The sequence below is a fragment of the Bubalus kerabau genome, chromosome 4, assembly GCF_029407905.1.
Source record: "Bubalus kerabau isolate K-KA32 ecotype Philippines breed swamp buffalo chromosome 4, PCC_UOA_SB_1v2, whole genome shotgun sequence".
In the NCBI taxonomy this organism is placed as follows: domain Eukaryota; kingdom Metazoa; phylum Chordata; class Mammalia; order Artiodactyla; family Bovidae; genus Bubalus; species Bubalus kerabau.
This window is the reverse complement of record NC_073627.1, coordinates 172585383-172608142: the sequence shown is the minus strand read 5'-3', so window position 1 is coordinate 172608142 and position 22760 is coordinate 172585383. Positions and strand designations below refer to the sequence as shown.

General features: G+C 55.0%; 1 protein-coding gene across 6 annotated transcripts in view; it reads right to left on the bottom strand.

Moving 5' to 3' along the window:
* RGS3 (regulator of G protein signaling 3) overlaps window positions 1-22760 on the bottom strand; it is a 139847-nt gene that overhangs the window by 15218 nt on the left and 101869 nt on the right. For 5 of the 6 annotated variants that reach the window (XM_055579404.1, XM_055579408.1, XM_055579409.1 and 2 more), the window contains one exon: window positions 868-1830. In XM_055579404.1, coding sequence (XP_055435379.1) covers window positions 868-1830 — 963 coding nt within the window. Of the gene's footprint in view, window positions 1-867; window positions 1831-18252; window positions 18419-22760 lie in introns of those variants that run through there. The other variant, XM_055579410.1, reaches the window with a different exon arrangement.

Below are 22760 nucleotides of genomic sequence, written 5' to 3'. Positions count from 1 at the left end.
ATGGACAGAGGAGCCTGGCAGGCTACAGTCCATGGGGTCACAGAGTTGGACTTGACTGAGCCAGTGAGCATGAACACGGATGGGCTTCAAAGCCATGATGCAGTCTTTCCACTGTTAGGCCACCCCGCTGGCCCACACAGAGAACACATTCCTCACAGGCTGAGATCAGCCTCTCGCATCTCTGTGGCCCCTGCTGTGGCACGGAGCACAGGGCCTGGCACACAGCAGGAAATCAATAAACACTTATTCATCTATTTATAAATATTTGCAAGAGACAAAGAGCATGGTGGTTAAGAGCTCCAGCCCTGGAGCCTCATTCTAATTCTGGTTCAGACATTTATAAACTGTGCAACCCAACGTGAGTGACATAACCTTCCGGTACCTCAGTTTCCCCATCCGTAGCAGGCAACAACAGTGTCTACCTCCTAGGGTGGCTGTGAGAGTTAATGAGTTCATAAAAATTGCTTAGAATAACACCAGCATGGAGGAAACACGTGTTGTCACGCTTGTGGGCTGACAGGTTTCTAGGCTGGCTAGGCTTGGACCAAGTGTAAGTTATAACTATTTCTCCAGCTAGCATGTTGGATCTTATAGATCCAAATATACCTGCTATACTTTTGGTGGATTCCCCCGGTAAAATAGAGCTGTAAGAATATCTGGAGTCAGAAAGTCTTGCATTTAAATCCAAGTTCTGCCTTCTTTGTCCCTCTGGGCCTCAGTTTTATCATCTGTTAAATGGGTAGAAGGCTTATTGGAAGGTTGAGACAAAAGCAGAGGTGGGACAAAGCCAAGATTCATTCCCTGCAGCTCTTGGACCCATCCAGCCCTGTCATGTACCCTGTTCCCCTCCACCCTTGGGCTCCTTACCTTCCTGTGTCCTGTGAAGAAGAGGGAAAGGTGGTGCATTGAGCCTCCATTGCGGCCCAGTTCCTTCTTGAGGGTGCGGGGGGAAGGCATGGCCCAGGTGGACGCAGTGCCCTCGCCATCCGAGCAGTGCAGGGTGGTGTCGGAGGAGAAACAGGGCCCGCGGTTCTCCTGCAGCAGGCTGCCCTCGCTGTGCGTCCGGCGCCGCAGCGAGTTCTGCACGCGCAGTGAGAGGCCACCCTCGGCACCCGGGCCCGTCTCAATCATGCTGCTGCGCTTGGCCTCCCCGCGTTCTCCGTAGTTGTCATCGCTTGTGTCCTCGTCCTCGTCCTCCTCCCCCTCCTCAGCCTCCTCTGCATCCTCCTCATCGCCCGAGCTGCCCCCCTCCGCCCCTGCCTTCTGGCTGTAGGTGCTATCCAGCCGGACCTCGGGGATCACGAAGTTTGGCTTGGAGGCCACGGGCGGGTTCCCTGTGGCTGCTGGTGGGTCCCCAGAGCTCGTGGTCTCCTCAGCAAGGGGCTCAGATGCCAGGGGGCCCTGGCCGGGGGGCAGGTCTTCACGGGGCAGAAGGTCCTGGGCAGGGGGTTCCTGGAGGGCAGGGAGGTCTTTACTGATTAGAAGGTCTTGGCCGGGAGAGGGTTCTTGCCCAGCAGGAAGGTCCTGGCACAGAGAGAAGACTGCGGCTGCAGGGTATTCCTGGCCTGGTGGGGAGTCCTTGTTCGGCGAGCGTTCCTGGCGCACAGGAGGTTCTTTGCAAGAAGATGAGTCTTTGCTGGGCGTTGATTCTGGGCCAGCAGAAGGTTTCTGGCCAGAAGAGGAGTCCTCTTTGGGTGGAAGCTCTTGTCCGGGAAGAGGCTCCTGGCCAGGAGAGAGGTCCTTGCTGGGTGAGGGGTCCTTGGCACCCGGCCCCTTCCCTTTCTCCCCAGGCATTTCCTTCTTCTCATCCGCCTCTGATCCCTCAAACATCTGTGAAATAAAGAGAAAATGAGAAAGGCTTACAAGAGGAGGCTACCATGCACGAGTCAGCGTCACAGAGACTGAAAATGAGGCGGCGATCCGCAGCCCACAGCCCGTACCCCACGGTGTGAGAGCCGAGGCGCCCCGTGGAGACCCGACAGCCCCTTTGGCTTAGCTGAATATGGGCTTCCCACCCTCACTGCCTTGCTGGAAACTTGTGCTCCATCAAAACATGGTTGGTCATTTAAGGGAGACGAGGGAGAGGTTAGTTACCATTATATGGCTTCTCTCATATGCCAGGAGCCATGGCAGATTAAACCCCGCTTATGTAATGTTCCCCGGGGGCTTTCTTGGTGGTTCAGAAGGTTAAAAAAAAAAAATCCATCTGCAATGTAGGAGACCCGGATTTGAGCCCTGGGTCGGGAATATCCCTTGGAGAAAGGAATGGCAGCCCACTCCAGTATCCTTGCCTGGAAAATCCCATGGACAGAGGAGCATGGTGGTCTACAGTCCCTGGGGTCACAAAGAGTCAGACACGACTGAGTCACTAACGCTAACATGTAATGTTCCCAATGGCCCTCGACGGGGAGTGTCACGGTCCCTCTGTGAGTAAGTCGGTCTGTGAGTAAATGAGGAGCAGACAGCCTTGGCCTTCATGGACCAGAATCAAAACAAGCCCCAAGCCAGAGCAGCTACCAAGTGAGAGAATCCCAGACCCAGCCAAAGGATATCTTCCACCTGAACCAAAGCCTTTCAAAAGCCTTAGTGAGTCATTTGAAGAAGAACTTGCTTTGAATGTTGAGCTTTTTTTGAAACTAGTAAACTGGAAGAAAACCAGAACTTCAAAATACTGTGCATACCAGTACTCGACAAATGTCATAGACATGTGGAACCTCACCGAGAGGGATCACCCACCCCGTGCTTTTTAAACTATGATTGGAGGAACCTCAGGAGTCGCACGTACAAACAAAAGAGGAAGCATTCCTGCCTTACACACCATCCTCAGAATCCTTGGAGTTTTCGCTGGGGTCCTGCAGATGTCATTTGCAAAGAAGAAAATACTGCCCTTACTCCGAGTCTGAAAAGCATCTATCTCACAGGAAGACTGGGGCTCAGAGAAAGTCAGGGGTGCCCCAGCATCACAGCCACACTTGTGATACTTGAGCTAGGGCTAGGCTGGGCTCCCCCCATCACAGTCGAGGACCTGGAGTGCTGCACCGGGAACTGCTCAGAGCCCAGGTTCCGTCCATGAAGAGGCCACAAGGACACAGAACTAATGAAAGAGGAAGATGCCACACACGTATGAGAACTGTACAGATAAGCACACGCACACACACCCACACACACACACAGGTGCAGAATTTCAGGGTAAATGCCTCAGAACATAGGTTAAGAGCTCTTACTGTAAAGACCACTAATGTCCATTTGATGGATGAAGAAGCTGGGCCCAAAGAGCAAGTACTTACCCACTATGGCACAGCTGCCAGAGACTGAAAGGCCATGCCTGCAGCTGGGAACTCTTTTAAGCCCTGGGCCGGCCAGGCCTCACATCTGGGAATAAGGGGCCCAGCTGCAGCCCAGGGCAGCTGCCACACCCAAGTGTCAGGGGTCAGAGTGGCGTCTGGGAGCACCAGAGTGGATGTGAGAGGCCAGGGGGATAAAAACCACTGCCTGGGAGGATGAAAGTGAAAGCCCCTCCCACCTCCACCTCCTGGGTTGTGGGAGGGAGAAAGCTGCTGAGCCAGGAGGGGGAGCCTCAGAGGACTGCAGGATGATCTGGCCAGAGTTTGGTTCCCAGGTACAGGCAAAGACAGGGGCCCACTTACCCCAAGGACTGCCTGCCCTGCAAATCCTGCCCGCAGCTCCACGGTGAAGACTTACCCACCCAGAAAACCCTCAGACCACACTGCCTCAGACCTGGGAACTTTGGCGAGTCCATATCCCCACTGCACAGATAGGGAGACTGAGGCCCAGAAAGGAGAAGGGGCCAACCTAGAATCACACAGCAGGGCCAGGAAGAGCCAGTCCCTAAACCCTCTGGACCTCTGGCTTGCCACCTATGAAATGGGATAACCAAGGTACCCAAGCGACACACGAGGAGAGTACACTATAAAAGTCCAAAGCTCTGAAATGGGATGGTGGTGGTGGTATGGTGGTTGTGGTGATGAAAACATTGTTCACGAAACTTAAACAGTGCCACATCTTTCTCATGGACCCCTAGAAGCAAACTGTCAGGCTCCCAGAATCGAAGTTGGCAATTGTGATTCCAGGCACCCCCCAATCCAGGAATCTCATCTGGGAACCTTAGTTTGTTCCCAGGGGGGTCAGAGAGACTCTCCAATGAACTAACAGGAAGACAGAGGGCCCAGCCTGGACAGTGACCTAGGGACTTGCCCAAAGGCACCCGTAAACGCAGGGCTAAGCTGGGGTTAGAGCCTGACTCCTGGCTCTTTCTTCCCAAGCCCCCTTTGGATCTCAGTTTCCAGGGCAGCCCAGCTCCTGCCCGTCCCCTCCCACCAGCGAGCATTCTCCGTCAAAAAAAAGCAAACTGTGGGCAACGCCAGCTCCCTGGTGTCCCACATTCTCTCACCTCCCCCTCTGCCAGACCCCTCCATCTGGAAGCACGGACAGTTGGAGCAGCAATTGGTGCCCTGGGGAACTGGCACTGGGCCCTGAGAGAGGAGCAGGCCACCCTTCCCCTTCCTGGGGGTGGAGTGGGGCCACGGTCTCCACCAGTAGTGCCTGCAGCCGAGCCGCCTGCCCCTCGAGAAAGTGCAGCACCAGACCCAAAACCAGAAATGCGAGTCAGCCGCCTCTGCCAATGGTGCTCCTCGAGGCCAAAGCAAACAAAGCCGGGAGGGGAAGTGCCTCTGTCCCCAGGGCCCCCCCTACCCCCCCGCCCCGGGACGCTGAGAAGCCACTCAGGACCCAGGGCTCTCACAGCACCCGTGGTTCCTGCTCAGACGGCCCCAGTCAGACTTTGGTTTTGCTTCCAGCAGTGTCATTTCCTAGCTGTGCGAGAATATGGCCAAGCCTCCCCGAATTCTCTGAGCCCTGATTCCTTACCTGGAGCAGAGCCGTGATATCACACCAAACTCACAGGACTAAGTTCATGCTCTTCACAGGGCCTGGCCCACAAGAAGCATTTGATAAAGCGGGAGCTATTCTTAGTCTAGGCTTATCTTTGTCATTGTTGTTGAGTCGCTCAGTCGTGTCTGACTCTTTGTGCCCCCAAGCACTATAGCCCGCCAGGCTCCTCGGTCCATGGGATTCTCCAGGAAAGAATACTGGAGTGGGTTGTCATTCCCTTAGAGATCAGGAAACTGAGGTCCCAGAGGCTAAGGAAATCACCTAAGAAATGGGAGGCTGATTCAATACTAGGACTCCTGTCTCCCAGTTAAGCGTCTCTCCCCACTTCCCTGGATCTTTACACACAAGGGCAGGGGAGCCCCAGGGGTCTAGACAGAGGGGGAGCAGGCTGTGAGCAATGGCCCTTCACCCAGGCCCATCCCCCACAGGGCAGACATTGGCAAAGAAGAACCAGCTCAGAACAGACCAGGTTGTTTTGTGTGAGCGCCTGAGTAGGCTTGGTCAGATCTGTGTTCCTGGGAAAGCTGGAGTATGGGGTACCTGAGGGGGTAGGGGGCCTCTGGAACAGAAAACCTCAGAAGCCTTAGGGGAGAGGGTAGCAAGTGAAGAGAATTAGGACGGGAGAGGAGAGAAAGGTGAGAGACGCGTTACAGAATGGACGCCAGGCATGAGCTGGTCCTGGGAGCAAGGAAACGACACAAGCAGAGCCGAGCTGTGTGAGACTGCTCTGGGAGGGCTGACAGGACGCGGGGGTGGCGGGAGGCCTGGGGAGCACGCGTCCACACAGTCATTCATTCTCCGGGCACTGAGTTAGGTCCTGGGGTGGGGGTGGGGACAGCAGAGGCCAAGTCAGACGCAGTCGCTGCCCTCCCCTGAGCAGAAAAGCAGAAGCTGGACAACTGGTCTCGAGGAATGCGGTGAGCGCTCTGAAGGGACACCCCGTTAGGCAGCTGTTACAACAGGTTGGGGTGCCAAGAATCCAGCCAAGGCAGCCCAGAGACCAGCTGACTCGCCCAGGGCCCTGGGTCCGAGCCTGCCGAGAAGCTGCCCTTGTGCTGCAGAGAGTGTGTATCTCTCCCATCCATCATTTCTTTGGCTCAGCTGGACCAGGGTTAATTCTGTGCATGTCTCGCCTGCTAGAAGCACACAGGAAATGAACCAGGCCTTCTAAATGGAGCTGCTGTTTAGGATATAATCAAATCCTCTCCCCATTCCAATCCAGGGCTCGGAACAGGCTGGGGAAGGGTGGCAGGTGTGACACCCAGAGGCCTGGCTCACACCACCTACGTCCCCTGGGCCCTGTGGTGGCTGGAAGTGACTTGCCCAATGTCACATAGCTACTAAATGTGGAGCCAGGTTGGCTGACCCCAAAGTCAACCTGCAGCTCTAATATGACTCATCACCTCCACCACAGATGCTGGGCTTGCATCTGCCCTTGAAAACCACTTCCTGCATTGGGCAGGGCAGGGCTCGGCTGGGGTAGTAGAGGTTGGGGTTTGGGGTGGGGGGCGGTGTGCCAGGGTTTGCCTCTATCTCAGGGTGGCCCTTCCACAGAATTTTCAGAAAGAGCCTGGACAGAAGGCCGGAAGACCCCGGCTGGAACCCCTACCCCATCATTTGCTAGCTGTGAGATCCCAGGCGATCACTGTTGGGGACCAAGCCTGAGAAAGGACAGGAAATAGCTCTGTGAAAGGGAAAGCAGCTGGACAAAGGGAGAGGCCACGAGATTCCCACCCGGCCATTTGAGCTCCAGGCTTGCCTTTTGGGATGGGGGTGCTCCTCCGAGTTTGGCAAGCTGGCTCAATGCTGGCTTCCGGGAACCCCCGCTCAGCCTCAGTCCAGCTCCTCAGGCCTGGCTTCTTGACCCCCGGAGGCTGGAACCACTGCCCTGCTTCTGCCACTAGCTCAGGGGCCTCCAGGCCGTTTCCCTCCCCAGCCCTCACTGTGATGGGTTCGGCAAAGTCCAGGAGGAGGGAGGCAGCAGGTACCTTAAAATGGGGAGAGCTCCAGAGACAGATCCCTCCTTCACACTTACTGGCTGGGTGACCTCGAGGCTAACTTCTCTGGCCCCAGTTTCCTTAGAGGTAACATAGCAAGCCGGGGAGGAGTGACTGAGCAGACATCCACCCAGAGCTCAGCTCTGGGCTGGTACACGAAGCACTCCGTCAGCAGCAGCCAGGACCACCGCAGCACGGCCTGGTTCTGACATTTCCTCCTCTGGATCTCCTCCAACTGAGCCGATGACCCCCTCCTCCGCCTGTGTCCTGCTCATCACACCCTACTCCGGCCCCCTCCCCCGTGCACCCCTCCACTCCCTAGGCAACAACCATCGGATGACACCCGGTACCCGCTGCCAGCCCAGACCTGTCCTCTCTCAGAATGTTCTAGGCTCTGTGGACATCAGAACAAGAAAGACATGATCCTTGTCCTGGTGGAGCTCACACGCTGGAGAGGAAGCACTGGCGTGAACCAGGTCATCACCCACAGAAACAATCTGAAGAACTCTATGATCCATAACGTGAAGGAAAACTGCAGAAAACAGAGGGGCGTGTGGCAGAGGTGACCCCGTGAAAGGGCCCTGAGGCAGAGATCCACTCAGGGGGCAGGGGTGGGCTCACAGAGGAGCAAACAGCACAAAGGCCCCCAAGCCTGGAGGGCGAGCGCCCGCGAGGGCAGAGAGGACACCTGGGTGGTTGGAGCCCAGGCACGAGAGGGGGACCTCCTTCCGAATGGCCCACCAGTGTCTCCAACTTGACACGCCCCATTCTGAACTCATGACCTTCCCCAGAGTCCATTCCTCCTCTCGGAGTCTCTGAGTCAATCACACCCACACCAGGTGCCCGAACCAGAGGCCTGGGTATCATTCTCTCTTCTCCACTACCCCCATGGCCAATCAACAAATCGTCCTGATTATCTCTTGTAAAATCTTAAGAATCTTTCCAGTGGGGTTGGTTATGTGTGTGCAGGGACAGGAAGCATTGGGAACGCTCTGTACTTTCCTCTCAATTCCTAAAACCACTCTGAAAAATAAAGTTGATTAAAAAAAAAAGAAAAAGAAGCCACTCTCTCTCCCTCCACTGACCACCACCTGCTTCAATACCACATCATCTGGTCCTGGGATTGACACTGACCTCCCAGCAGTGGTCCACACCCCTCTGCTCACTCTCTGCATCCTGCCAGAGGAGTCTTCTAAATGCGAATCTGACCCTGTCACTCCTTGGCTTAAAAACCCTGGTTCCCCAGGTCCCTCCAGACAAAGCCCAAATTCTGTAGCCCTAGAAGAGTCTGGGCTTTGTCTCTCCCTCTAGGCTTACCTCTCCCCACTCCCCATCTTAAGTATTGATGATAAATGAATGAATGGGCAACCCAAGAAACTTCACAAACCATCTAAATTGTTATTACTCAAAGTAATAACTCATGAGCCAGCAGCAGCAGTACCTGGGAGCTATTACGAAATACAGAATCTCAGGCCTTAACGAGATTAGAATCCACATTTAAAGATCCCAGGTGATTCATTTGCATATTAAAGTCTGCAAAGTACAGATCCAGCCTATCGGTTCTCAATAAAGAGACATACTTTAGAATCATCTGGGGTGCATTTTAAGAATATCTGTAACTGGGTCCAATCCCAGACCTACTGGATAGGAGACCCCAACAGGAGGGCCCAGGCATCTTGACTTTTTTCGACTCTCAACTTCCCCCCCCAGAATTCTGGGGAGTTGCCTCCATTAACAGACAAGGTGACTGAAGCTCAGGGAAGGGAGGCAATACGCCCAAGGTCACACAACAGAATCAGGACTAGAATCCAGATCAGAACCCGGTATGGTACCAATTCAAATACACAGTGTTCCCTCTGTAAGGAAGCCCATAAAGCAGCAGCAGCCCCTGGCCCACGATGGGTAGCCATCAAGCCCACTGGAGTCAGCTAGCCCGTTCACACTCCCTATGAACAGAGGACCAAATGCAGGAGGAGAGAGGGGAAGGAGGAATTTGACCACACACTGAAAATTCTCTGTCCCTGAAGAATCACACCACAACCCATGGAACTGTCGGGGGCTCAGGAAGGCAGGCAGCACACAGTAGCGGGGAACATACCCATTGTACTGAAAGCAATACTGAGGAACGGAGAAGTAGCTCACCCCCTTCAGAACCTCTCCAGACAAAGCCAACACACAGGGAAGAGGAAGCCCTGAGGACTGCGAAGAGAGGGGACCCCTTTTAGAAACTGTCCCTCCTCTTGGCGCTGCCACCTGGCTGAGTCAGAAGAACATGCCCTCAGGCCTGCCCTGTGGAGCAAGAGATGCAGAGATGCTCGATCCCCTCTGGATGCCCAGTTTCTCACTGGGCAGTCTTCCCTCCAACCCTGTAGCCTCAAAGACCCCTTCTATGCCCCAGCCCTCTTCTCAACTGAAAGCCATGCGCGTGGACAGCAGAAGTTCCCCAGCGTCTTCCTGACCCGGTGGTAACTGATGCCTCCGCCAGAAGGTGAGTGCGGCCCTGTGGGCCTCTCCGGCCCCACCATGGGTCTCTCTGCTCAGAAACCCATTCTCCTGCGGGCTCCACCACCACTCCCTTACCCCGGGGCACCTTCCTTCTCTCCCCGATCCGGGTGTGTGCACCTGCGCTTTCTCATTTCCTTATTATCCTGCCCTCCTCAAGTCCACTTCCTGCCCATCCCATGCAGCCCAGTTAAAGGCTCCCTGGGATGCCCTAGCTAGAGGGCTCTTTGCTCTCCTGCCAAGGCCCGGCCTACGCTGCTCGTGTGGCCCTGGGCAGGCTCTGCTTTGGCTCATCAGGACTGTGTCCCAGGCTGACCCACCTCACCCCCACCCCCACCCCCAGAGTTACTCAGCAAATACCTACCCAGAGCCAGCCACGTGCCAGGGCCTGTGCAGGGCACTGGAGCCCAACAGTGGCAAGACACGTGTCTCTCCCTGAAGGTGCTGGGGTCTATGGGTGAGAGCACCAGGTAAAAGGCCCATGTCCATCTCCCATCCACCTACCATCATCTCAGTGGGTTATGGACGCATAAAGGCAGCAGGAAAGACTGGGGTGGCTCTTGGAGGAGGTGGGGAAGAGGATAGGAGAGGGTATCCAAGCCAAAGCCAGAGATGACATGGAATATTTGAGGAAGCACAGGTGGTTCTGTGGAGCAGAAGCATGGTTATATTAAAGAATTCGGACTTTATTCTGAAAGCAATGTTTACTCAGCGTTGTAAAGACAGGGAAGGTGGAGCTAGAGATGGTGAAAACAGAAAGCAATGGAAAAAGAAGAGTGAAGACGGGAAGAGCGAGACCACTCAGCGAGCCTCTACTAGACCGCCGGCACTGACAGGTGCTGTACACACGCCTCACGTCCAGCCACATTATGAGGTCAGTATCACTGGCCCCATTTTGCAAATAAGGGATCCGGGACTCAGATAACATGTAAAACTTATGCAAGTTCAAAAACTGAGTAAGAAAAGGAGTCAGAATGCTCTGCCTGGCTCTAAGCTGCTCTTCCTGCGGCCCCCTGACCTCCTTTCCTGCCCCCTTCACTCCCTCTTCCTCTCTCCCTTCCTCTCTGTCTTCAGAAGACCTTACCAAGCTCCCAACCTGGGCCCGGCCAGGCAGTGCTGAGCAATTCCAGATGCCTGATCCCTGTTCTTACCCCCAAGTTAGTGGAGATTGAGGGGCGGGTGTTTGACTCACCCGGTGGGCAGAGGCCTGGTACAGAATCCCCAAACCACCTCCCTCCCAGGGACCCCTTGATGTGTGGGAAGAGTCAGAAGCGTGTGGTTTCTCTGTGATGTTCTACACTAGGTTGAGCAAACGAGAAAGCTCTGCCAAGCCAGAGGGACCCCAGAGAAGGACGTAAATGGCACTGTGGTCAGGAGGCGAGGATCTGGACTCAGGCAGGGCGGATTGAATCCCGCTTCTTAATCGTGTAGCTGAGTCAGTGGTACCTCCCTCGCAGGGATGCTAGTGGGCAGGAGGCAAGACCTGGGGCATAGCCCTGCTTGGCCCATGGCCATGACCTTCCTCTTGCGGCTCAATTTTCCCTCATGGCAGGCACTGGAGACCAACCCCCAAATCTCAGGCTTAACTCCAAGCAACAGCTTGGAGAATCGGGGAGCACTTTCAGAGCCAGGGGTGGAGGAGAAAAGCCTACTGCTGATGAAGAACAGGGGTCTGGAGACAGGCAAATCCAGGTTCCTATCCCGGCCCAGCCTCCTCCTAGCTCAGCGCCCTGGGGTAGGCTGCTTAACCTCTTCAAGGCTCAATTTTCTCATCTGTGAAATGGTGACAGAGGTAGCAAGTACCTACACCATGGTACAGTTGGGAGTCCACCCAGACAGAAGGGCCTGGCATGTGGTAGGTGCTCAATGTGTGTGTGCTAAGTCACTTCAGTCGCATCCAACTCTTTGAGACCCTATGGACTGTAGTCTACCAGACTCCTCTGTCCACAGGATTCTCCAGGCAAGAATACTGGAGTGGTTTGCCCTGCCTTCCTCCAGGGGATCTTCCCAACCCAGGGATCAAACCCACATCTCTTACTTCTCCTGCACTGGCAAGCGGGTCCTTTACCACTAGCGCTGCCTGGGAAGCCCAGTACGTGCTCAATAAACATTTGCAATTGCAAGGAGGTAATCATATCTCCTTCTTTCATCATCATCATCACCTGTCCCCTCCCCTGCTTCCCACCCCAGGAGAAGGCACTTGACATATTCTGACTGCAGCCCCACGGTGGAGGAGCTATTATCTGTACATTTCAGGGCAGAAGATTGAGGCCTATCCGAAAGGCCCTGGAGGCTGGGGGTAGCCGAGCCTGTGCTCAGCTTCTCTTTGGCTAGGTCAGTCTGGCTCACTGCATGGCCCCAGGTCAAGTGACTCTCCTCTCCAGGCCACCCTCTCCCAGAGGGGATCTGTCCAGCTCTGAATCTCAGCCAGCCTGGGAGGGTCTGTTCTCAGGGCCCAAGGCGAGGCCAGGATCTTGGGGGTGCATCGAGGGCCGGAAGAGTAGAAAACGCCCCCTTTCCAGAGACCCATCCCTACCCTTGTCTGTCCGTCGCGGTCCCTAAAATACTCCTCCTTCAGTGCCTGCAGTTCTGGGGGCATCCGGGTGGGGGACTGGGGTAGGGGTGGGGGAGAACACTTGAAGGTTTATCTGGCTATGGGACTCAGCTGCAAACCTGCAGTCAAAAGTCACCCTCCAAGGCCCCAGGCACCTCCGCCTGCTACCTCCGCCACTGCCTCCCCAAAGCAGACACCCTGTGTCTCTGCTGGGGCTGATTTCAAGGCTGGGTTTGTCTGGGTTGACCGTCTGCTCCAAACTCACTCTCCTTTCCTGGGGATCCTGAGTACACTCCGTGTGCTGCTTAACCCTCCCCTTCCCTCTGGGACAGTCCAGCTCCCTCCCCTGCGTGTTCTGTCCCTGCCAACCCACCTCCCCTCTTCCCTCCAGCCGAGCTGAACTGTTGGTAGTTGCCCAAACACAGTCTCCTCTCAGGCATCTCTAAACCTGTGCTCACTGCACTTCCTCCCCTCCTCTGTCCACCTGAGAACTCCTACTTATCTTTCAAAACAGCTTAGCCACACATGCATTGCCCTTGATTTCTGACAAAGGTGATGATGACCGACAGTGAGAAAGGATGATCTTTTGAATAAATTGGATATCCACCCAGAGAAAATGAGTCTTGAGCTCAGTCTCCACCCTAAGAATCTATTTCGAGTGGATTTTAAAGCTAAATATGAAACATAAAACATCCAGAAGATAACATTGGAAAATATATCCAAAACCTTGTAACAGGCAAAGAAACAGGATTCAATAAATATTTTCCATAGAGACAAAGATTGGCAGGTTGGACCACTAAAATGAAGAACTTCTATTCTTCAGAAGACACTCTGAAAAGAGTGAAAAGGCAAGCCACTGAGTGGGAGGAGATATTCGTAACGTGCATGTCCAACAATGAACACATATCCAAAATATTTTTTAAGCTCCTTCAAATTAATAAGAAAAAAGACAGAGGATCCAACAGAAAACTGGAGAAAAGACTTGAACAGGAACTTTGCAAAAAGATTATTCAAATGGACAATCAACATATGAAAGGGTGCTAAACCTCATTAGTCACCAAGGAAATGCAAATGAAAGCCACAGTTAGATATCACAATAGCCATTGTCAAGTCTGTTGGTAAGGACTTATGGAGCAACAGGTGTTCTCCTACGTTTGTTTGAAGAGGGTGTACTGGTGTTACACTTTAGAAAATTATACAATGGAATCTACTAAAGCTAATTATATATAACTTTATGACTCAGCAATTGTAAACCTTAGGTATTTGCCCAACAGAAAAGTATATTATAGTGTACCAAAAGACATGCATGAGAATATCCGTAACAGGACCGTTCATGATGACCGTCAACGGGCAACAACCCAAAAGTCTGTCGATGATAGAATGGATATAGTCACACAATGAAATACCACCCAGCGATGGGGGTGAACAAAATAAGACTGCGTCCAATAACACTGACAGATTTCACCATCAAAATGCTGCTCCAAAGAAGTCAGCATAAAAGAACACACAATCAAGGATTCCACGGATACAAAATTCAAAACAGGCAACACCACTCAATGAGAGAAGTCACTCTTTGAGGTGGTAGCGACTGAGGTGGGTGGCAGTTAGGGGGTGGGGGAGGTTTCCAGGGTACTACAATGTTCTGTTTCTTGACCTGGGGAGTTTGTTCACCTTGTGATAATTCATTAGCTACATACTTCCATCCTTGAAACGAAAGATGTGATTTAACATTGCAACTTAAAATTTATTTAGAGAGCAAATGAAAGCCCTCATCCCGGGGTCTGATGGCACCTTCCAAGTAATTCCTCCCTGTCCTCCCTCCAAAAGCTGCTATACCATCTTCTGTTCAGCAACTGCCGGCTCTGTGTCGGGTCCCGTGCCGAGCACCTCACTCCACCCACAGCATCTCATCCAACAACAGCCACCGGTAAAGGAAGGTGGCAGGGGCACCCCCACGGCCCCCATGACTCAGTGCCAGCGTGCACGAGCCCTCCCTCCACACACATCATCTCATTACCCCAGCGAGGCTGAGCCCTTGCCTAAGGAAACGCAGGCACGGAGAGGCTCTGGGTCTTGCCCCACTGCAAAGTGGGGAGTCCCGAGCCAGGCACCTGCACACAACATTATACAGCCTCCCTGAGATAAGCCGGAGTAGAGACATAGAGGTGATTCCTATGGCTGGGTTAGAAATCATCTCTCCACCCTGGAGGGGTGGGCACACTGGGATGGAGACCTGCTCCTTCGATGGACATCCAGATGTGCATCCAGATTCAGTTTCACCTCCTGCAGGAAGCATCGCTGGGGCTCCCGGGCTGGGTTGGAAGTTTCCCCAGGGTTTCCCCTCCCCAGGCCTCCCCACTGAAGCTGTCTTGTTACCATCCATTACATACCCATCCCCAGCACTAGACTGAAGACTGGAACTATAGCTCCAGCCCTTGGCCAGTGCATGGTACATCATAGGCATCTGACACGTGCGGAGGGAAGGGACGGAGGGTGGGGGCAGAGAATGCAATTACAGAGCCGCTATTTGAATCAACGGGGAACTTCATGAATTGAGGTCTGAGTACTGGAGGTTTCAGAGCTCTGCGTGGACACAGTTAAAACCATTAACCTGAGAAGCGGGATAGACACACCACCTTCCATTCCATGTTCCTCCGTGCGGTGGTCTCCAGCCTTTTTTTCAAGGTTGTGGCCAGCCACCTGGCTCCCAGAGGCTCTGCCTAGCTCTTCCTCTGCCTCTCCCCTGCCCCCTACCCTCTGCCACCCTGCCAGGAGTTATCCGAGTTCTGCTATTAGCCTGAGGCTAATCCCACCAAGAGGCAACCCACTCCCATATTATTGCCTGGAAAATCCCATGGAGGCAGGAGCCTGATGGGCTAGCTACAGTCTGTAGAGTCACAAAGAGTCGGACACAACTTAGCAACATCAACCCCACCAAGAGGTAACCAATGATACCACAGAGAGCAGGGGCTACGTAGGGGAGGGTGCGCCTGGTTCCAAATAACTCACCACCACCCCCTCTCACCTTTCTAAGTTGGGAGCCGCTGACAGTTTTTCAGCCTCTGGAGCAGAGGGCACACCTGGAAGCTCTCCACACATCTGGAGCCACGACCTAGGCCCCTCGCCAGAGGAACAGTCTCCTGGGACCCCTTTCCCTCTCCTCCATGCCTGGAAGCTCCAATCTCTCAAGCGGCTCGGCTCGTGGCTCCAGCCCGCCTCTCCCCCAGTCCTGCCCCCACCCAGCTGGTTGTGCAGGCAAAGGTGGTGGCTTCCTGGGGCTGAGCCCGGCTGGCCTGCTGTGAGCAGCTCCAACCTCTCCAGGCTTAGCGGGCTGAGCCATAAGCAGCCTGTTTATCCCTGGGAGGAATGACGGTTTTCCCTGAGCAGTGACATCTTGGAAACGGCCTGGCTCCACAAACAACAACAAACCTCCCAGCCTCAGCCCAGGATCCAGCTTGAAGGAGAAGGCTTCTGATGAGAAGGGCCTGAGGAACAGGTTGGGGGCCGCTTCCCCGAGAAGCCCAACCCTGGCCTTGACTGATGACTCTCAGGACCCAGGAAGAGGAGAGGGTGGGCAGGGAATGGAAGAGTCTCTGGATAGCAGGAAGGGGCCTGGCACTACCTGGTGCAGTCCCTGGTTGCTCCAAAGGGGAAATTGAGCCAGAGAAAAAAGAAGATTGGCCTGAGATGATCCAGCCAGCAAGGACCAGACTGCACCTCAGTCTCCAGTCTGTTGGCCGGGCCAGGGCTTTCTCTACCATACACACTGCTTTTCCAGAGGAAAAAGCCAGTAATGTGGGGGTCCTGGAAAGGAATGCGTCACTAAGGGGGTCCCCCAAAAGTGAGCACCAAGATGAAAGCCAGGTGCTCTGAGTCATGCAGCTGGTGTGATGGAGAGAAAGCTGGGTGGGGGACTCACAGATCTGGGTTCTTGTCCCCACTGTGCCACTGAGTTGCATGGAACCTCAGGCAAGTCCTTCTTCATCTGCCTCAGGCCCGCATCTGGCCAGAAAGTAAACACACTCAGCTGTTCTGGGGCCTTGGGAGACCAAACGGGAAGTGGCTTTCAGAGTCCCCTAGGTTCCCCAGGAACCTAGCGTAGCGTGGGCACTCCCTCCTTAGCTGTATCTCTTTTGGGGAACCAAGCAGACCACTGGTTGAGAACCACACACCACCCCTCAACCCTCCGATCCACCTCCCTGGTTGGCACCATCCCGGTGGGGCCCAATCTGAGCTCTAAGCTGCCGTAGTCTATGGGAAAGACCAGAAGTACTGCATTCAAACCAGCTGGGGCTTGTCCCTTCTACCCTCCATGGCCCAGGCCATAGTGTAGACACCACACCACCCAGCCCAGCCCAGCCCAGCCTGATCCCTGAGTGGGCTTTCCCTGTGGGCTCAACCAGGCTGAAGCCAAGGTTTTCCCTGCCTCATCGCCTATCAAATCCCATCCCCCAACCCTTGGCCCTATGGGAACCATCCCCACGTGAAGAAATGAGGGCCCCTCCAAAGGGACTCTCCATCGGAGCCCAAATTGGTAGTGCCCACTGTCTGCCAGGCAGAGCTAGGAGATGAAGAGGAAGAGCTGACTTGGACATCAGAGCCTGTCCTTAAGGAAACCCACCTGAGCCCTTTCCTATCACACCCGGAGCCCCAGGCTGGACCCTTGGGACCAAAGGATGAATCAGGCTCAAACCCCACGTTCATAAGACATGAAGCAACCACAGTGGGTACCACCACTGGACATATTCCAACTGCAGTGTTTGCTCTAGCTAGGAAAGGCTGGGTAGGATTAAGACCTGGAGAGAAGGGAAGAGATGGGCTTTCCGGGCAGCGGGGACAGCAAGTGCAAAGGCAAGAAAGCAAGGAAGTGGGGTGGTTTCACTAACACCAGACACTGATGATCAAAAGCCCCCTCGACCATCTCTGGTTCAAAGCCCCGGTGACATTCCCCACAGGGGGGCCACTCACCTCAGCTGCCTCCATCTTCACCAGCCCCCTACCCCCGGGTGCAGCAGATGCCAGGCTGGGCCAGGAGCAGGCCCTGCTGTGGAACTTGGCTCCCCAAAGGGCCCGCCCTGGGCTAAGCCTTGCCACGTGCTAGGGCTGGGGAAGAGGGGAGGTGCCCCTTCGCTGGGTGTGGAGGACTCAAGGGGCCCTGGTGGAAACTTTGACTGTGGCCGCAGTGCCCTGGCTGGGATCCCATGGGCACTGGCAGGCCAGGCACTGCGGCTCCCTCCTTCCAGGAGACAGACCCACTCCAGCCGTGAGGACAGGAGAGTCCGATAGCCCCAGCTGTGAGACCTGAGGGTGGCGGCACGATGTGGTGAGCTTTTGGTGAGGGATCTAGTGGCTCCAGACTTAGCTAGGCATCTCGAGCCAGGAGTGGCAGACTCCAGACTGAATGTCATCGCTGGGGTCGGGGTGATGACACCCACATACCTGGTCCTTGCTGTTCCAGGAGGCAGACATCCTCCAACCTGGTCCTGGCCAGAGACCTGCCATGTAAACTGAGGCATAGCCCCTCCACTCTCTGCACCTGGCTCTCCTAGGCCCTGAGCTCCCAGGGCAGGAGGATTCTTCTCGGACACCTCAGGACAAGAGGAGAGATGCAGGCTCTCTCCACGTTGACAACAGAATCGGCCTCTGTCTGCTCACAGCACCTAACTCTGCGGGGTGAGCCGGACCGTAACAACGACACCCTTCCTCACAGGTCTCAGTGAGAAGCCAAAGGAGCAGGTGCGAGACCTTCCCCAAGGGGCTCAGGAGGCAGAGCATCTCTATCTCTGCCTGGACTTTCAGTGGACATTTCAGCAGACGCCTCAGGGATCAGCCACCGCACCCCTCTACCCAGACCAGCCCCCCGAGAGCACCACCTCCTTCCCCTCATGGAACTCAGCAAGAACAGCCATCCTGGTGCCTGGTGGGTGGTCAGCACCATGGGCTGAGAGCTCCCTCCCCACTCAGCATCCCGACTTCTGGTCACCAAACATTCCTTTCTCTCGGCAAGAAAAGCCGGCCGACCAGTCTAGAAGTGGTAGCAGCACACAGTGCAAGCACGCCCCAGCCCTGCAGGGTCCCCAGCCACCAAGACAGACAGACAGACAGACACACACACACACACACACACACACACACAGAGCTATCTCAGAGCAGAACATAACATGGTTTGGTTGCAACATGCCTATCAATGGCTGCCCAGGGGAAGAAACAATAGAAACAGGGGCACAGGGTGGCCTGGACAAGAGCCCCCAGCCCACCGCACACGCACCCTGGCATCCAGGCACCTACCCAGCACACTCCAGCAGGGACCCGGGGACTCCTGGCTGCTGTTCCTGCCAGCCCGCCCGCCCGGCTCTCCGCCTGGCTCCTCCCGCAGGCGGGCAGGCGGGCAGGCGGCCGTGACTGGGGCAGCTCCCGGCGGCCGTGTCAAGCAGCTGCCTTCCCCAGACAGAGCTCCTTTGTGTCAGCAGAGCTATTTATGGACTTACCCAAGTTCCCCAGGGGAGCAATACCTGCTGGGAAAAGCAGAACCAAATGACCAGGTTCCACCTCGCACATCTAGGTAGCCGTTTTCAAAACCCTTGCATCACTCGTCCCTCCTCCTCTTCCTCCTCCTCCTCGCTGCCCTCCTCCTCTTCCTCCCCCTCCTCCTCCAGCGCCCTTCCCAAACACACACCCGGTGCAGCCCGCTGCCGCCACTCTAGAGAGAAGCTGAATTTCTTTCTTCCATCAAACAGAAAACTCTGTAATTTCCCAAGACACTTTCATCCGAGCAGGAGTCCGGGATGTCTTGTGGAGGAGTCCTCCACCACCCCGTCCTTCAGCCGGCAAGGGGCCCAGCGGCTCCTTGGGTGACAGGCTCACATGCACCAGCCTTGACTCCCCAGCCGCGCCTGTCCCCAGGACTGGGGCTGCCCCACCCCGGACCCCCGGAGTGCTGCTCTGGAGAGAGAGGTGTCCACTGCTCACAGCGGCAATCCCGGGCACTGAGGATCCCAAGCCAACTGCACCCCCACACACATCCTGAAGGCTCCCCCAGCTGGGGCATCCCAACCCACTGGCCGCAGCTCTGGGCTCCCCCAGCAGGGGCAGGATGGAGCCAATCACTGAGGCTTTGCAGGCACACCCCCACCCCTACCCCAACCCGCCTCTCATCCCAGTGGGCGGCTGCCGTTTAACCCAGGGTCCAGCAGCCAAAACGCACTGACTCCAAGAATGCCACAGCCCCCGCTGCGGGGGAGCGGCTGCTTCAGTCACCTCCCGACTGACCGAACCATCAGCGCAGCCCAACACACATGTTTTTATTTAGCACTTTTGTGTGCCATGTCTGGGCAAGCCGAAGTGGACAGAGAGCTTGGGGCTTCCTTCCCCCGAGTACGGGGGCTGAAAGGGGCATGTTACAATAGCCCAAGAGTAAGGATCACAAGTGAAGGAGATGTCCCTATCAGAGGGACCACGTGAGTGGGAGGATGGGGGGGCAGCAGGTGAGGGTCCCCTGTTCAGGTTCCAGCTCCAGCCCTGGCTGTCTGGACATCACTGAGCAAGTCCCTACCCATCTCTGAGCCTGGGTCTCCTCATCTGTAAAATGGGACTGACAACCTCTGACCTGCCCACTTGTGGGGTTATTAGACGATTCAGTGATTGTGGGGCAGACACTCTTCTGAGAGTCTGGCCTTCATTAATTCATTTAATCCTTGTCGACACCTCGTGAGGCAGGTGCTAGTATTACCCTATTTACAAAGGACCCGAGGTGGGGAATGGTAGTGGAAGCTGCCAACAGCTTGTTGTTTGAAGACCAGTAGGATTTGCAGGGGAGAAGGCAATGGCACCCCACTCCAGTACTCTTGCCTGGAAAATCCCATAGACGGAGGAGCCTGGTAGGCTGCAGTCCATGGGGTCGCCAAGAGTCAGACACGACTGAGTGACTTCACTTTCACTTTTCACTTTCATGCATTGGAGAAGGAAATGGCAACCCACTCCAGTGTTCTTGCCTGGAGAATCCCAGGGACGGGGGAGCCTGGTGGGCTGCCGTCTATGGGGTCGCACAGAGTCGGACACGACTGAAGTGACTTAGCTTAGCAGCAGGATTTGCAGGAGCTTCCCAGGTGGCGCTAGTGGTAAAGAACCCACCTGCCAATGCAGGAGACATAAGAGACCGTGGTTCAATCCCTGGGTTGGGAAGATCCCCTGGCGAAGGGAATGGCTACCCACACCAGTATTCTTGCCTGGAGAATTCCATGAACAGAGGATCCTGATCGGCTATGGTCTGTGGGGTTCACAAAGAGTCAGACAGGACTGAGTGCCTAAGCACAGCACAGATCCAACTCCAGCATGCCCACTCGGAACCACTGCAGGAAGCTGCCTTGCCAGCGCAAAGCTATTTGATGGTGAGGCTACGGCTGCTGCAGACACTTGTCTGATGTCCTCAAACACACCGTGGACTGTGCCTGAGGCTCCAGTCAGGGATGTCTGTTCCATAGCCAGTTCCAACCTGAGCACACTTACCACCCTCATGGCCAGCTCCCTGGATGTCAGCCCAGAAAACACAGGGCAGGAGCCCCGTCCTCTTTTCCGCCTTGGCCACCCTGGGCCAGAGTGCTCTCCCTCTGCCTCTTGCTCCCCCTAAATGAGTCTCAGCGCCCCTGAATGTCTGCCTCTGCCTGCCTCCCTGCCCGTCTCCCACTCTCTAGTCCTGTCTCTCTCACATATACAGCATACTCATGCATGCTGACATAAGAAAACATCCTTTATTAGGGTCAACTCAGAACAGCCCTCACCTGAGCTGGGGGCACTTACACTCCCCCATCAACACTTCATCTTGTCCCTGGGGGCTGAGCCCAGGCAGTCCTTGCAGGGCCCAGGAAACTTTCAGATTGGAAGACTATCATTTGCCAGGTTCCTGGGAAGCAGGGACTACTCCTGTCCTGGAAAACCAAGGAGGTGAGTCTTAGGAGATGGCCAGTTCTAATGGGCGATGGACAGTTCCCAGGAGGGAATATCTGGCGCTTAGGGTAGGATTTCTCAGCATGGAGAGCCTGAATATAGGGTCTTCCTTGAGATGAGAGGAGTCCCTGAGTTCAGCTGAGTCTTCACTTCTCAATCAACATAAAGTTCCAAGCACCAGCTACAGGCTGGGCTCTGTACTGGGCCATGGGGATGGGGTGGAGAGCTGGCAGACCAGGACCCTGTCCTCACCAGGCCAAAGGACATCGGGCACACAGTTAGACTAGCGAGCACATCATTGGATACTGTATCAGAGCAGCCCTGCCAACCCAGGGCACTGAGTCGGGAACAGATCCAGGATGCATCCATCAGTGCTCCGGACCACTAGGATGATGATGAAAGAGCACAGCAGGAAAGTGCCCTGAGGCCCAGGAGGGGGCCAGGCCAGCCTGGGAGAGCACCTAGTGCCTGGGGAGCCCAGGGGGCCACTGCCCTCTGCCTCCCCACAGGTCCAGACGCAGATCCAAAGAGCACGCGGCCCCTCCCTGTGTGCAGCCCGGGCAGGATGAGACAGTCACTGTCAGTCAGGCCACCTAAACCAGAAGGGCACCTGGAGATCTTTCATTCCTATTCCCTTTTTATAGCCAGTGAAGCCGAGGCTTAGAGAGGGTAAGTGACTTTCCCAAGGAAACAGAGCGAGTGAGTGACAGGGCCAGGACCAGAGCTTGCCAACTCCCAGTCCACTGCTTCTTCTGTTGCATCCCAGTGCCTCTCAATTCAGTTCAGTTCTGTCGCTCAGTCGTGTCCGACTCTTTGTGACCCCATGAACCACAGCATGCCAGGCCTCCCTGTCCATCACAAACTCCTGGAGTCTACCCAAACCCATGTCCATTGAGTCGGTGATGCCATCTAACCATGTCATCCTCTGTCATCCCCTTCTCCTCCTGCCCTCAATCTTTCCCAGCATCAGGGTCTTTTCAAATAAGTCAGCTCTTCGCATCAGGTGGCCAAAGTATTGGAGTTTCAGCTTCAACATCAGTCCTTCCAATGAACACCCAGGACTGATCTCCTTTAGGATGGACTGGTTGGATCTCCTTGCAGTCCAAGGGACTCTCAAGAATCTTCTCCAACATCACAGTTCAAAAGCATCAATTCTTCGGCACTCAGCTTTCTTTATGGTCCAACTCTCACATCCATACATGACTATTGGAACCCTCAGACCTACATAAATGATGGTGCTGTTCAGGACAGGCGGATCTTGGGAACAGCGAGATCCAGGTGGCCCACAGGGTCAGCACCTGGGCCCTCAGAACCTGGGCCCCACTCACTGATTTCCATATGTTATTTAACAAACACCTATTTGACGCTTAGGCTGTGTCAGCACTGAGCAAAGCACTTCCCAATTACTGACTCATGAAACCTTCACAACCCTATTAGCTATGATATCTAATGCCCCCAGTGCTGTTGTTTAGGCGCTCGGTCACGTTCAACTCTGTTGCGACCTCATGGACTGTAGCCCGCCAGGCTCCTCTGTCCATGGGGATTCTCCAGGCAAGAATACTAGGCTGGGTTGCCATGCCCTCCTCCAGGGATCTTCCCGAACCAGGAATGGAACCCGTGTCTCCTGAATTGGCGGGCAGATTCTTTACCACTAAGCTACCCAGGAAGCCCATCCCCATTTTACAGAGAGGTAAACGGAGGCAAAGAGATGATTAAACCTGTTTAAGATCATCAGTAAGTACAGAGCCACGGATCGAACCCAATCCACTGTGCCCTGCACAAGGCAGCCCATGGAACAGAGCCCTCCGGCTATGTACCGAGAAGCCGGCTGGCTACACAGCCCAACCATATAG